This window comes from Pseudorasbora parva, chromosome 18 (assembly GCF_024679245.1).
Source record: "Pseudorasbora parva isolate DD20220531a chromosome 18, ASM2467924v1, whole genome shotgun sequence".
Taxonomy (NCBI): domain Eukaryota; kingdom Metazoa; phylum Chordata; class Actinopteri; order Cypriniformes; family Gobionidae; genus Pseudorasbora; species Pseudorasbora parva.
Window position 1 is genome coordinate 32,729,575 of NC_090189.1, and position 16,404 is coordinate 32,745,978.

At 38.8% G+C, this 16,404-nt stretch overlaps 1 protein-coding gene across 9 annotated transcripts in view; it reads right to left on the reverse strand.

Moving 5' to 3' along the window:
* The window catches only part of dbn1 (drebrin 1), a 130,914-nt gene that overhangs the window by 6,636 nt on the left and 107,874 nt on the right, over positions 1–16,404 (reverse strand). For 4 of the 9 annotated variants that reach the window (XM_067423386.1, XM_067423385.1, XM_067423381.1 and 1 more), the window contains exons 8-14: positions 16,261–16,324; positions 15,877–15,930; positions 14,559–14,673; positions 12,206–12,310; positions 6,497–6,604; positions 3,411–3,865; positions 3,125–3,230 (exon numbers count right to left, since the gene is read on the reverse strand). In XM_067423386.1, coding sequence (XP_067279487.1) covers positions 3,125–3,230; positions 3,411–3,865; positions 6,497–6,604; positions 12,206–12,310; positions 14,559–14,673; positions 15,877–15,930; positions 16,261–16,324 — 1,007 coding nt within the window. The remainder of the gene's footprint in view (positions 1–3,124; positions 3,231–3,410; positions 3,866–6,496; positions 6,605–12,205; positions 12,311–14,558; positions 14,674–15,876; positions 15,931–16,260; positions 16,325–16,404) is intronic. The other 5 variants (XM_067423387.1, XM_067423382.1, XM_067423384.1 and 2 more) reach the window with 4 other exon arrangements.

Genomic DNA, 16,404 nt, shown 5'->3' on the forward strand with positions numbered 1-16,404 from the left:
GTAAAAATTATAAATTCCAGACAAACTCAAAACTCATTCATAACAAAGATGAAATATTGTCAAACAATTAAAAGCTTATTTTAATTTCTTCAGTAGTACAATGTAGGCTAGCAGTGTAAGACCACAGCTAAAGTCATCTGATTACAGCCAACACACACTGTTGTGCTCTCTCTCTGTGTGTGTGTGTGTGTGTGTGTGTGTGTGTGTGTGTGTGTGTGTGTGTGTGTGTGTGTGTGTGTGTGTGTGTGTGTGTGTGTGTGTGTGTGTGTGTGTGTGTGTTTGTGTGTTGTGCTATAATTGTAAAGGGGACCAATGTCCTCACTTATCTAGTAAAATATTATGATAACTGACTAGTAAGGACATTTGACTGGTCCTCACTAGTTAAAAAGGCTTATAAATCGGCCAAAACATGTTTTTATTTAAATCTATTGTTTTGCACGTTCTTGGGATGGGTAGGTTTAGGGATAGGGATTGGGTTAGGCCATTAGGGGATATAAAATATCATTAACCTGATTTAAAATCAATGGAAGTCCTTGCAATGTCCTCACTTATATAGTGAAACAAACGTGTGTGGATGTGTGTCCTGGTACACATCAAGATGTTTGGTCTGGAAACTCACCATAGACAGGGCTCAATCCGAGGGGCGGGATAAATGGTTGTCTTTTAAACTCCCTCTGCACGCGATAGGATAGCGCTACACCAACCAGAGCATCGAAGGTGAAGCAGAGCTCGCTGATAGATTAAACATTCACCGTATCCAGTCGGCTAAACTCTGAACACATCTTCCCTTTTTAAGAATGACTTCAGTGTCGTTCTTTGTTCTTTTCTCAGAGAAAAGCTTAACTCCAAATCTTCCAGAGTCGCGGTCAAAGCTGATTCGAAAGACCGCCGTTCGCCAGTTTCTGTGTTTACTAGAAGCATGCAAACACAACTCGCAACTTCCCATTTCACTGCCACGGACACATTGATTTCTTTGTGAACTGCCGTTTAGGACTAGCGATGTGTTGACTGTCTGCACCATAGACCGTAAAAAAAATATGGACGACTCGACATCATCCGTTTCCACTTGGCAGATTTGAAGCTTTTAGGTGGCCTGCACGGCGCGGACATCTTGGGACCGAGTCTGCGCAGTAGCGATTTCGGGACCGGAGTTGCGCAGTAGAGCCCAGGAAGTAGAGCAGGAAATACAGCTGCGATATCAAAGGCGCGATCGAGGCGCGAAAGCTTCAGTATCTGAGAGGGAGACTGCAGGCTTGGTCTGCACGCGTCCGTCACAGGACAGCGGTTAATCTCCTCAGATCACTTCACGCGCAGTAGCGCAATACAGACACTCCCTCAACCGCCACAGTCAGATTTTCCACCACATTAAAGAGAGCTTATTAATAACGAAAACGAATATTTATTTTTGCTAATTATTATTTTATTTTAGTTAGTTTTTTAGTAAGAGTAGTTAGTTTCGTTTAGTTTTAGTTTTTTATTTATTCAGATTTTTACATTTTATTTCAGTTTACGAAAATGTTTTTTGACCAATAGTTTTAGTCTTAGTTTCAGTTTTCATTTACTAAAATAACCGTGATGCACACTATACTGTCCACGTCCAGAAGGTAATGAAAACATCATCAAAGTAGTCCATATGTGACATCAGTTGGTTAGTTAGACTCTTTTGAAGCGTCGACAATACATTTTGGTCCAAAAATAACACAAAATACGACTTTATTCAGCATTGTCTTCTCTTCCGCGTTTGTTTTCAAACCTCCAATAAAGATTCAAACGGTTATGAATCAGCGGATTGATTCGTGATTTGTACCGCCAATGTCACGTGATTTCAGCAGTTTAACACGTGATCCGAATCATGATTCATAACCGTTTGATTCTTTATTTGAGGAACACGGAAGAGAAGACAATGCTGCATAAAGTCGTAGTTTTTGTTATTTTTGGACCAAAATGTATTGTCGACGCTTCAAAAGAGTCTAACTAACCAACTGATGTCACATATGGACTACTTTGATGATGTTTTCATTACCTTCTGGACGTGGACAGCAAGTGTGCATACACTTACATTCAAAGGACAGAAAGCCCTCAGACTAAATCTAAAATATCTTGGAACGACATTGGGGTGAGTTAGCCTAGAAATCTAGACGCACCCTAGCGGAAGCAAATTTAATCTGCGGGAGCTCTCAATACTCTTCTGAGCTGTATTCCTCTCAATCTGGACGGGCCAATCACATCGTGTATAGAGTCGGTGGGCGGGGCCATAATGACGACGGCCGAGTTGCGTTTGCGTGCTTCTAGTAAACACAGAAACTGGCGAACGGCGGTCTTTCGAATCAGCTTTGACCGCGACTCTGGAAGACTTGGAGTTAAGCTTTTCTCTGAGAAAAAAACAAAGAACGGCACTGAAGTCATTCTTAAAAAGGGAAGATGTGTTCGGAGTTTAGCCGACCGGATACGGTGAATGTTTAATCTACCTTCGTTGCTCTGGTTGGTTGTAGCGCTATCCTATCGCGTGCAGAGGGAGTTTGAAAGACAACCGTTTATCCCGCCCCTCGGATTGAGCCCTGTCGGTGAGTTTCCAGACCAAACATCTTGATGTGGGTCTGGCTTGTCAGGCTAGGGGTGAGTCATTAATGAAAAAAAAATTCATTTTTGGGTGAACTAACCCTTTAAGCAATAAGTCTCTTTTATAACTGACCTCCCCAATAACTGTAAATACCATTTACATTTTATTATTATTATATACAATTATAATGAAAATGTGAACTTAAGGTTATTGGCTACTTAAAAAAAATGTACACTCTAAAAAATGCTGGGTTGTTTTAACTCAATGTTGGGTCAAATATGGACTAACCCAGCAATTGGGTTGTTTTAACCCAGCGATTGGGTAGCTTTAATCCTGTAGTTGGGTTAAATATTTGTTTAAGACAACCCAATTGCTGGGTTAAAACAACCCAACTGCTGGGTTAGTCCTTATTTGACCCAACATTGGGTTGTTTTTTTATACTGTTTTTAGAGTGTAATTAGGCCTCATTCTGTCCCAGCCCAAATTCTTGTTTCCCATCAAAAACAGGAACAAGAACTGCGTTCATTAAACCATTTCACGTGCTTCAGTCTATAGCGATCTCACCTGGTGGTTTGTTATAAAAAACTGGTGTTGGGTTGACTTTTGCAGTGCAGTCTTCTGACTGGGCGAAATCCTCCTCCTGTGATTGGCTGAAGTAGCCTTCACTGGCCTGCATAAAGGCAAACATGTATGTAAATATAAAGCTCCATGTCCTAAATATAGCTCGTGCTGTGTTACAGTATGTCTTTAGCATTACGATAATGTCAGATATAGAAAGTTTATGCTGCCATCTAGTGGCAAAATAAATATCATGCATACTTAAATAAAACAGGAGATTGTTTTAACAGACCTGGGTCCCTTCTTTAAGCAGCGAGTCTCCATTGGTCAGCAGTAGCTGTGCATCCTCCAGGTCCTGGCTGTCGGTGCCAGAAGCGTGCTGCAGGGCCTGCTGGTAACTCAGGGTCATCTGGTGGGGTCCGGCCACGTCCACCAGGCTGGAGGGGTCGTCTTCTGTGACGGTGCAGTAGGGGGTGTCAGGCACCTCATCGAAGCTCATGAGCGGCTGCGGGAGAGCAGGGGAGGAGCTGGCCGGATGAGGCTCCGGGGTGTCCTCCATCAGGTCCATAATACGGGTGGGGGCCTGGGAGGGGGCCGTAGCTGGCGCTGGGCTGCTGTCCCACAGGTCTAGCAGGCTGTCATCTGTGCTGGATAATGGAGCGGCGCTGCTGGGCTGGGGGGATACACTCGGAGAGGTCTTGGTGAAGCCGGATTCCTGCACTGGAGTTTGCTTGGGAGTGTCAAAGGCTTGAGGAGGGAAAAGGAAAATTAGGAAACATTTATGAATATATCACATTATTTTACCATGGTCTCCTCTGGCTTGCTTAGACAAGGACACTTAATATTCAATAATATTATTGATCTGACTGGGCTGACGCTGTTGTGTGAGAACTGAACTGAGCTGTTTTATAGATGAAATGAACTAATTTAATAATTGATGATTTTTATTGATGGAACTGAATACTCACTGAACAGACTGAAGCTGATCAACAGCCAAAATGCATCATTTTCCTGTTATCAGTAAATCTGCTTTAAAACAATCTGTATAGTATAAAGAACTATATAAGTAAAGGTGACTTGACTTGACTAATACGTTCATGTTCATATTTGGAAAGAACTGCAATACACTTTCTGTGAAACTTTATATGCAATTACAGGAGGGGCCTGAGAATAATACCAGAGGGAAAAAAATGCAAAACAATTTTTAACATTAAAATTTTACTGTTGCAGTTTGACTTCTAAAGAATTATTTTAATCTACTTTAAATATAACATTTTAATAACATTTTTTTGATTTGACTACAGTGACAATATGAAAAAAATACATTTATGATATTTTAATAATATTGTAAAATAAAAATAAATATTTGAGGTATATTTATTGGCACCAGAGTCAGGCAATCTAATCTAATCAGAAAAAGATTTCTGTGATAACGAAGTAAAAAATATGATTTAATATGACTGAATTAATCGGACAGTATTTGGTTATGCCAACAAAAGTTATTTTAAAGGGTCAAATCAGTTACTCAGAATAACTGCTTATTTTCACCCTTATACAATATATAAAAGTTTTCATAACCCCACAGAATATATCATTTATTTTAAACTTCTGATATACAACTGCCTATTCATACTTATTTATGGTTATGGTACCTATAGGGTAAATGTTCTGTCTGCTAGAGGGTGCCTGTTCAAAACAAAGGCATAGTCTGATGACACCAAGTTTGAGCTCAGAATCTTGGGACATGTGGTCTTCACCTCACAGGCGGTGGGAAAGAATTGGGATAGGACTCAGGCAGAAATCATGTTCATGGATGCGGTTATTAACGTTACTGTAGTGTGAAGCAGAGCAGAGTGTTGTGGAGCTGAGCAAGGCCGCTGGAGCGATTGTTACACAAACACACGCCTCGCAAGCAGCAGGACTTTTATTATGACGGGATAAAGTTTGTTATCACCGGCGCCATTTCCGCTTTCTGGTCATGAGTATGAGGTAATGCAGCTCCGTTTATCATATTAGATACATTTAAGTGTGTTTAAAATTATGTTATGACGTAACTCTGGCTGCTCTGACACTTGTTCACACTGCTAAGAGTAAAGCGTTTCTGCAGAATAAAACCAGAAACCGAGGGTAACGCAGATATGACGCAATTGACAGGCGACTCCCTCAGACGTCCGGCTCCTTGGTTAAAATAGCAATTTTCTCACAATTTACAAATAGTTGGAAACATTAGGGATATTGTAAGAACTCAACTGAACAAAATATAACACTGGCCTAATGGTTTTTGGATATTTTACTGCAAAAATAATACATAGTGCACCTTTAGAAAAGTATAATGAATTTTACAACACATTATTTAAGCCAACACATGACAGTTAATGCATTCTATTCTTTGACTACTTTATAATACACTAAAAACTAATTTAGACTACTGCAGAAATACATGCTAATTATTGGAAAGGAAATAGACAAAGCCTTTGATGTATAAAAATAACTTCTCTTTCACTGATCTCTTAAAGCATGCAAATATATTTATGGGTATATTTTCTTCCTGTTCTGATTATGAACGGTAAATTGAGCCCCAGTGAAGTGCTTTTCTTATGCATACTTAGTGCACTCAGGGTGGACACACATGAGCTGAGAAAGTCAGTCAGCTGGAAAGGCAAACACAACCTGGACAAACAAATGAGCCCCAGGCCGCATCACAGGGGCCGGTTTGCATCAGTTATTTGTAGATATTTTTGTAGGCGCAATAACAGTCTCCCAACTTACGGAGCTGATGAGATTCAACATTTTACATCCCAAATAGTTTTTGCTAACTAATTTTCTAAGAATCTTTTTTTTGGATCTAAACTCCTCGCATCCTGTAAGAAAATATTTTCTTCGTGGGTCAAAATGACCCAAGGCCCTAAAATACTTTTTTTTTTGTTTGGTCCAAAAAAGCTTAAATTATTTCATTTGTATATTTTGCTATATTTGTAATGCATTTTTTTTAAAAAGTACGTTTACATTTATAGACTTTATCAATACATTATATATTTAACCACCAATAAAAACGGTGAATTTTTTTAATTAAAATGACCAAAGGTAAAAATAACTGCTGCTAGGTACAACCCCCCGACTAGTGCAAACCTAAGTAATTCATCTTGCATGATTCATTTAAATACTCTTCTCCCATAAATGTTGCATCTGAAAAGAAAACTCCTACAAATGCATATGCAATAAAGTCAGCTGCAAAATAACCCGGTCCATGTCTTTTCCGCACTAATTTATCCGCTGTTTCTTTAATAAATCCTGACAGTAATTTGCGCTGACACAAGCTGTCAGTAAATCTGGCCCTAAATGAATATCAAAAAGAGTTCCCTTGTTATAAGGCCTTACCAAACTCCTTTCGAAAGAAGTCATCTTTTTCCTCCTGAATGGCGATTTTAGGTATGGGAGTGCATCCAGTGGTCATGCTGCGCTCGAGGATTCCTTCGGTAGAGTCATCTGAGACATCAAAGAGGAGGTAAACGTTTAATGTGGGCTCAAAATAATCTCAAGCTACACATGCCAGCCAAAATATCAATCACAACACAGGTGTCAACATTAACAAATAGTCTAAAAGGATTGCTAACAATGCTAAACAATAGCAAGCAGTGTTTTGTCTGTCAAAAAAGCATCGTCTCCAGCCTTCTCATCAATGACTGTGACATTAAAACACAGACATGCCAATGTGACCATGAAGACACAACACAGTGTGCAGCACAAAAAATGAGTCCACACATTTACAAATGCATGTAGAGTTCTGAACATGCAATCATGGAGGATGTTTATTAAAAAAATGTCTTATATACTCAGTTAAAACAGCTTAAGCAGGTTGATAGGTTAAAAAAAATATTCAATGAACTCTGAAGTCAAAGTGACTGGTGCTCAATATAAGACAAGATTTTAAAATAACAATGTAATAATTCAGACAAGACCTAGAATCTATTGTCTTGTTCATGCAATTTTTAGGAAATAGCTAAATAAGGACAACCCACTGGAAAGAAAAATCACAGATGAGTTCCTTTAAAATCTCTTTCTCCTGGACAGTAATGTCTGGAAGCTTGTTTTCGCCACAGAATAAAAAAAGATCATTTTTATCTCACAATTTTGACTTTTCGCTCTATTTTGACATTATAACAGGCATTTGCACCTTTATAGCACACATTTCTGACTTCAGAATTGGGACATTATATCACACAATTCTGAGAAAATAGTCAGAATGGTGAGATGTAAACTCAATTTTGAGATAAAAAGTCGCAATTATCCTTTAAAACGTTTTATTCTGTGGCAGAAATAAGCTTCCATATTAATGTTATTTAATCAAGAACAATTTTTTTTCTCTCAAATATATTCTAAGACCTACAGTAAACTATACCAAATTATGCTCAGGTTTGCAGAGATTTCAAATGTATTCCAAGATCAAATTATCTGAGCAAATGATGTCTCATTTATTTCTGTTTTATCAATTTGAGACAAAATTACTACTGAAAAAACGTATGAACCCAGCTAACAAAAATATGTTCTAAGAATGGCTAATTTTGCAAAGATTATGGAAATGTTACTTTTGAAATGTTCTTTGAACAATCCAAGTAACAATTAAAAAAGTTTCTGAAAAAAAACACCTTGCATGAATGATATATAAACAATGTTTTAGTGCTAATGTTTTGAGAACAATATTAAAGACCAGATAGCTTTGAATGAAAATTATACTAATGTTACTAGAAAGAATGTTTGTTCAAAACTTTGAGAGAACCTTGTCAGAAGGTTTCTGAGAACATTCCCTGATAGCTGGGAAATCATATGGAAGTCACCAATTTGAAATACAACAAAAACACTGAGATGCAAATTTCGGACATTAATACGATACAGCTTAGTGAAGACCTCACGTGACATACAACAAACACAACTCAAGAAACCACAATGACCATCATAAAAACTGGTTGCACATGCCAAGTGACAGTTCAAATTCACCCATTTCTGTGAAATCCACAGTATCACTCTATATAAACTCTAAATGTTGGGTCTAAGTACAGACCCAGTGTTTAGTCCTCATGGGCGGCATTTGTCCTCGTGTTGCTATTTAATGTTATAGTTGAACACACCACGAGGTCGGCTCCACAGCGGTCACGTACGATACCACAGTCACACAAGGTCCACGGAACGCAAGCCCAAGGGCTCGGAGACCACAATCACATGCGTTGCAACGTGGTGTACACTCACAGGTCAACAGGACGAAAGGAAGCGTAGGCAGGGCCGCCGGTTATCCGTCAGAAAGAGCATGGGAGGAGAGGAAGGGGGACATGAGGGGAGTAACATTGGTGAGATTCAACCAGATCTCCCTAACCAAAAGAATCAGTTTGTCTCAGTCCTCCAAACGTCCATGGAATAGCTTCAAATTAACACATACTTAATGTTTCCTGTGCAAAATACAAAGTAAACGGACAACAAGGATAGAACACATAAACTGACCATGGACCCAGAGAAGATGGCAATATGGATCAAATAGTTGTCTTGAGAAAGAAATGGATTGTGACATTGAGAAGGCCGTAGTGTAGTTAGCTAGTACAGCGGGTCACGTCAGATGGGACATACAGAACGGGAGGTGGTTATTAAGATTGGACAAACAGTTGAGCACCTGACAGGTGGTTTTTGTCATCTTCAGGACGCCATTATGTTAGTCACATTTATTCAGGTCAGTTTACTTATCTAACTAATATAAACATTTCGCTCTGTTCTGTGTGACGTCTGCTGCAAACTCGTTTCGAAGGACATAATGTTAAACGAAACTATATTGTAAGACCTTAAAACAAATACAATTTCTTTAATTGTTTACTAATTATTTATCATGTAATATTTATTTTGTTTGTCGTAGGGCACAAAAGGTGTTATCTCAGTATAGTCCTGCTTATGTTATAACTGATAATAGAACCATAAAATAAACCAGAATTGCAACAATTCACAAAAAGTAATTATTTTATTTCTGCGCTGTAATCCAGTCTTCAGAATCCGTATGATGGCAAGGAACAGACTCAAACTCAAGCCTTTGTTCAGTGACCTTCATCTCCATTCTCAGCAGCGATAGTCATATCCCTACTCATTATATATTTATAATGATAAATTATAATACACTCATTATATATTTAAAAATGGACGCCTCAAGAAGCTTTACAACGGGTTTTACGACAGAGATATCAAAAGCTCATTGGTTCTCGCCAGCTTTATCACAGCTCACAAAATGCTGTTTCGAGTGATGTGTGTTTGAATGAGAAGTGTGCGTCTTCACGGAGTGGATCGGGATACGTTTTTCAGCTATTAACAATTTAAAGGGTTACTTCAGCGATTAGCATATGGCTTTGTATCAGTAGAAACCCTGGAGTATAATCAAATTATTGTGCTCCTCCCCTCATATCCCCCTGAGACAAGAGATTTATGCATTTTATTTCTGGAAAAATTCCTCCGATGATGCAAATATCGTCAATTTGCGTCATCAGAGGAACTTTTGGCCAGAAGCTAAAGACTACAGTCAGCAGAGGGAGTATTGTAGTGTCTGTTCTCCAACTGAACTGATTTTATGAAAATGAACGCAGTGGAAAAGTGATTCACTAGCGGTGGCTTTGGGAGCGGCCTCACAGGGCAGCGAAGCATTCTGGGAATTGTAGTCTTTCATCACCATGGGACAAAAATACATTTTCTGTCTTTTCTCAGTCTAGAAAGCACCAAATTCAAAAATAATTTCACATTTCTTCTTCATTAATGACCCAGTTTAAATACAGATTAATCTTCCCACCGCTGAAGTACCCCTTTAAATTCTACACCCTCACACAAAGTTATTGGGGTTCCGCCAGAGTTGGCTGCAACTGCAAAACATTGTCATTTGGAATTTTGCAGCATCTATCCAAACCTACAAAAATGTACATTTTGTACCTGTAGGTGATACATATTAAGAAATGAAGCCTCAGTTGGCCCGCTTTGGCCAAAAAACCCTGGCCATTGGCTCCAAGGAAGCACAGCTGAGGCCGGACCAAGCTGGGAATCAATAGGCATGGGTGGACTGCGGGTCCAATAGCAAAGACTATTTCGACTCAATTCGGGACCCACTAGGCAGCTGCTTCCAGGCGTTAATTGTGTTCACGCTCGGTAGTCTGACTTTGAACCCTGTAGAATTTTTTTTAAAGCATGGCAGATGGTTTGATTTGGTCTATGCTGGTCCTTAGTTGGTCCTGGGCTGGTTTAAACTGGTCATGAGCTGGTTATAAGCTGGTCTTGAGCTGGAGCTAGTTTCTTAGGACCAGCACTTGACCAGCTTAAACCAGCTCATGACCAGGGGTGAATAAACTTAGCCACTATGTTAAGACTGTGTCTTAAGTACTAATTTGTCCAACTAGGAATTAGTCAAAATGTAATCAGTCTTACTTTTCTAATTTAAATTGAGCCGATCTACCATTTTATGTAACTGATTTTAAAAAGTTTGAAAAAAATTAGATGACTTCCTTTTAAGACTAGTCTAAGTGGTTTACGCAACCGGCCCCAGATAAGGACCATCTGAAACCAGCTCAAACCAGCTGCCATGCTTTAAAACATACCTAACCAGCATATGCTGTTTTTTCAAACTGGGAAGACCACCTCAGTTTGTAATTAAAGCGCAATTTGCAGCCCTGAGCACAGCCCTGCAACTGAAGATATTCAGAAACACTCTTTGCTTGCTTTCTGTATGGCAATTTGAATAAAATGTATCCTTCATGCTGCTAAGAGGACTGACGGCCACGTGTGCACCGCAGAGTTTCAGAAGAGACAACAGTTTAAATGCAGAGTGAGCCTGCTAAAATATTCCCGAAAGCATATGACAGTAAATGCTCAGATTTAATAAGAAACCTCTAAGTGCCTGTATAGCCTACGGTGGGATATATGCACTTTTGTTCAAAATAGCCCGTATGGGCAGATTGTTCACATGATGTAGTCCAGTTTTATATTGTTTACACAATGGATGCACAGTCTCATCTTTTTTTCTTTTAATTATTACCATGTCGTGCTATGTTTCTATTTTTCTTAAACACATCAACTCAGTTTGTTGATTTGAAACCATGTTGGTTTGATTGCTTAAATTATATGTGAAAATAAAAAAAATGTGTCTACCTGATGTAGTAGATTCAACGCGGGTGCGGTTCGGGTCGCGACCTTTATGTCAAACGGGTTGTGTACCCGTTTTTAAATCAGTGCTGCTTTCGGATAATGGGTCGGGTGTTCTGTTAAGTACCGTGGGTTTACCAAACAGGACCGGTGCAAGTGGACTGGCCGTGGCACTCGCTTTTGGCAGGACAGTGGAAACGTGGCTAATGAGACCAGGCTGCCCCTTTTTCTTAAAATCGACTCCAAGCTTGTATACAATTCAGCCTCCATCCAACATTTTTATTTTCGTATAATCTCTATTGATTGTCATTTGGATAACAAACATAAAAAAGTAATAACATATTTTCTTTACATGTTTCTGCATGTTAGTAACAACATTTTATTTGCCGCAGAGATACTTTTTTTTTCTTCTACATTTATAATGTGCAATACTTTAAATCTTAGAACCACATGTTACCTTTGTGTAAAGCATATCCTGAAATTAAAGTCAGGCATTGAAATATTGCACATTATATATGATGCTATGACTAGGAATACAGCAGATTAATAAAGTCATGTAGACTATTTTTATGGTAATCCCATGGCACTTTTTGTTCCTTTTTGAAGCAACATATCCACTTTCATTGTATGGAAAAGAGCAGCTTGGACATTCTGCAAAATATCTCCATTTGTGTTCCACAGAAGAAACATTCTACGGGTTTGATGAGTAAACAGTGACCGATGTTTAATTTTAGGGCGAACTATCCCTATAATACTAGCAGATGCGGACACTGGAAGACCTGGTGCGTCCCGGTGCAGTGTAGCTACAGTTAATGCTCTCAGTGTTGCTGAGGAAGCCAAAAGAAAAACGGTAATTCAGTAAGAAGAGCTAGGCTGGATGACTTGGTGATCCTACGCTGATTCAGTGGCCCTCAGCAAGATCTGTCCAGTACCTACCAGGTGGACCTGGCTGCCGCCGCATATGGGGCGGAGTGCGAGAAGGGGGTGGGCTGCAATCGGATGGACTGTGCTGCTGCCTCAAGAATGGACTGTCCAAGCGGCCTGGTAAACAGGAGACGGGACCATCGTGTGGGACACATGGACACCCACCACACACACACACAAAGAGCGACGTACACAGGTGTGACAGAGGAAGACCAAACCGGATAGACATGAGGAAATAAATCCAGGGATAGAGAGGGGAAGAAATTTGTGTAAAAGAGAATGATCAGAGAGACAGAGAAGCACAAGATCAAAACAGAAGTGATGGCGGATGTGCAGCAGTTGGGTAGTGGTTAAATGAGATCCAGGATCGTCAGAAGGAGAGATGGAGTGGACGGATGGTTAAAAAAGGGAATGTCAACAACCAAAAGGATGGAGTGAGCAGATGAAAAGAAAGAAATTACCAAGAAATAGAGAGGAAAAAAGTAAGGTAGAAGGAGAGAGGTAAGAAAACAGCTGTTAGTGTGATGGTCTCACACCCTTGGATGGTAGTGAGGAGTTTGACATTCACTCCAACACTAAAAAAAGTCTATGATAAGATCTATGAAAGTCTATGAAACAATGAAATGACACAATCACCCAGTAATAATATTGCATTGTTGAGCAGTATAGTACAGTCTGTTGGAAAATGGCACTAATAAAGCATTTTTGACTTTTGAAGCAATTTTTGAAGCAATCTTTGCTTTAGCATCCCTGTTGAAAAAAAGCCCTGCTTAAACTAGCCTAAGCCTGGTTTGCTGGTTTAAGATGGTTTATCTCAAACAGCATTCCATGGGAAAATGGGACTCCTTTTAAGTAGCTCTTTTTTCCAGCAGGGATTGTAAGCATCGATTTACTCAACCGCCAGAAGGCACATTTGAAGCTATTGTGATAATGTTGAAGATACGTTGTAACATGAAACAAAACAGCTATTTGTTACTTCAGTAAAAATAACATCAATCAGCAAACTTTTCGACTTAGCACAATCAAGCAATTCAAGCAAAAAAGAGTTTGCAAGGTGTTAGCATGTTGATTAAGCATAAACATACTTAGAACACAGAAATAGTTTTTTTTTTTTTATTGCTATTTGTATTAATCAAAATTACCAGCATGTTGCAACTAATTCAAAGACATTCTCACATTATTAACTGTGGTTTGCAGTAACTTTGGGGCCAGCATGAGACCTTATTCAGAGCATCGCCTTAACAGGCATAAAAGCGAGGCTGTGAGGGATAAACTTGCTGTGTTTACTGCATTGGTTCACTATTAAACATTGCAAATATTTTAAAATATTGCGACTTACAAAGTATTAAATGGTTTCTCTCCTTCAGTACTTGAGCGAGCTCGTAGCACATTATGTCTGTTTCGATTTCAAAATTCTGGCCAGTAGAAAATACCTAGAAAATCAACTGCACTGAACTGAGCTGGACGATGACATCACTGTTTTCCCACAACAAACTGTGATGTACTGTGTATTCTGACACTTTTCTATCAGAACCAGCATTAACATCTTGAGCAATCTGAGCTACAGCAACTCGTCTGTTTTACTGGACCGCAAGGGCCAGCCTTCTCTCCACATGTGCATCAATGAGCCTTGGTTTTTGGCCATGACCAAGGTTTTTTTTTTCATTCTGAAAACAAATGGAGTTTGGATTCCTTGCCACATCACCTCTGGCTTGTTTAGTTGGAGACACTCAATATTCAACAATATTATTGATCTGCCTGCCTTGACAATATTGTATAAGAACTGAACTGAGCTGGGTGATGACATCACTGTTTGCTTCAGAGCAGCTGTATAGATCAATAAAGTAAGGGTATGTTTACATGAGAACGATGTACTGAAAACGTGTTTACATCATGATGATTCTAGTTTAAAAAAAAGCTAGATAATCCATGCCAGGGGAAGTAATTGGTGATTAAAACGCCTGTTGAAAACAGTGTCCTGTCAAATAACGAATGATTTTGCAGTGGAAATGAAACACTAAAGAGATGCGCTCTATCCCTCACTGCCCAAAGATGGCGCTGCTGTGAATAAGGTCTATTCTCTTTAACCTCTGTTCTCTATATAAATATATCCGTTTCTATCCATCTACATCATTTAACTATATAAATAATCCGTGTATGACCCTCACAGATCTGCTGTGGTGATTCAGAGCAGAGATTTCAGACAGATGGTCTCTCCTGAGCTGTGCTGTTTAATTCTCATTAAATGACAGATTGAGAGACAAGTGAAGAGCAAGTAGCAGGACAAACAGAGGCTTAGTAGCATGAACGCCCTCCTCCTCCTCCTCCTCCTCCTCCTCCTCTCCACCCTTTACTATAATCTTACCTGTCCTGTGCGTAGTGACTGGTGAGATGTCCACACTGTTGGCTATGGCTCTCTCTCTCTGCTTGAAGAATTCCCGTGGGTTATCAGGCCTCTGGGCAATGATGGCTGCTGCCTCCTATAAACATATTTAATATTTAATACATAATGTTTGGAATGTTTCGTCAAATGATTGGAATAATTAAGATTTTTGTTGTATTGTAATTTATTCCTGTGATCATGATGTCTTCAGCATCACAATCCTTCAGACTATATACTAATATGCGGATTTGCAGCTCAATAAACATTTCTTTTATTATTAATATTTAAGAAAACACTTTTAAACATTAATAGTTTGGGGTACGTAAAAAAAAGAAAATACATTTTATATAAGTGGTCTTTTTCAGAGCTGTATGTTAATAATTATATAATTGCAGAATAAATTATATTTATTATTCAGCAAGGATGCATTAAATTGATCAGAAGTGACAGCAAAGATTTGATAAAGTTACAAAAGATTTATATTTCAAATAATTGCTTTCTTTTTAATTTTCTCTTCATCAAAGAATCCTAAAAAAAGTATTGCAGCATCCACAATTTTTTTTTTCTCGACATTGATAATAAGAAGCATTATTAATAATTGAGCACCAATAATAGGCCCAACTAAGCACCAAATCAGCATATTATAATTCTTTGCCATTTAAATTGATTTAAAATCAAAACAAAAATACACACAAAAAACCCTAATTATTCGAAATACTGCTATCAAACAATTAATCGTGATAAATTGTCCAAAATAAGAGCTTATATATGTATGTGCACTGTGTATAATTATTATGTATATTCTAATACACACACATGCATATGCAGTATATATACATACACAGTAAATAAATGCATATATACTTCTCATATATACATGTGTGTGAATTCAAATATTCATAATAATTATACACAGTACACATACGTATATAAGCTCTTATTTTGGATGCAATTTATCACGATTAATCGTTTGACAACAATAATTCTAAACTTGTGACCGGTGGTGTATTAATCTAATAATTACTGTGCAGGTGAGAAAGTTTTGCATTAGGATTTTTGTTGGCCCCTTCTCATCATGAAGATTCTATCAGCTTGCACACACACAGAAACGCACCGTCTTTAAATAGCCCGAGGAATCCCACTGACCCACATGTAAACCCCAGCAGAATATCTGTCATCATAACACAAAACTGCTCCACATTTGAGCTTGTTAGGGTCAGAGTCTGTTCTGCTTTTCAAAACACTTATCTGAGAAATGAAGCGATGCTAGTGTGGCCCTAACAGATCCGTTTCAACCCACCTCAACCTCTGATTCCTTTTTGTCCAGGGCAAGGTCTTCACAGCTGGGCTCTGTCTGCAAAGAGAATCAATGCATGTTTATTTCCAGCAGGGGGCAGCAAAAACTAAGATTATTTTATTAACCTGTTAAATGTGGGTTACTCCACATGCCGTTCTTTGTTACTTATTTACCGTACATATGACTAGTGCAATAAAACCGATATTGTGGAAATACTTCTGAAGCCTGTGTATTCAGCAGTCACATTTATCAACTTATTACAGGCACAATGTTACTGAAACATGGGTCATAGGTCATAGTTACCACCACCTATAGATTCCATGCATTTCTCAAGCCAGAAAACATTAAGACACAAAACCTGGTTTACTGTATGCAAAGCATACGCACTCTTACAATCAAGGGTTGATTCCTTGACCTCTCTTTGGCCTCTTCCTCCTCCAGCATCTTCTTCCTGTGACCGCGCATATAAACAGATAGCATCATAATGATGTATGACTGAGGGTCATCTGTATTGGCCTCTGTGGCGTCATT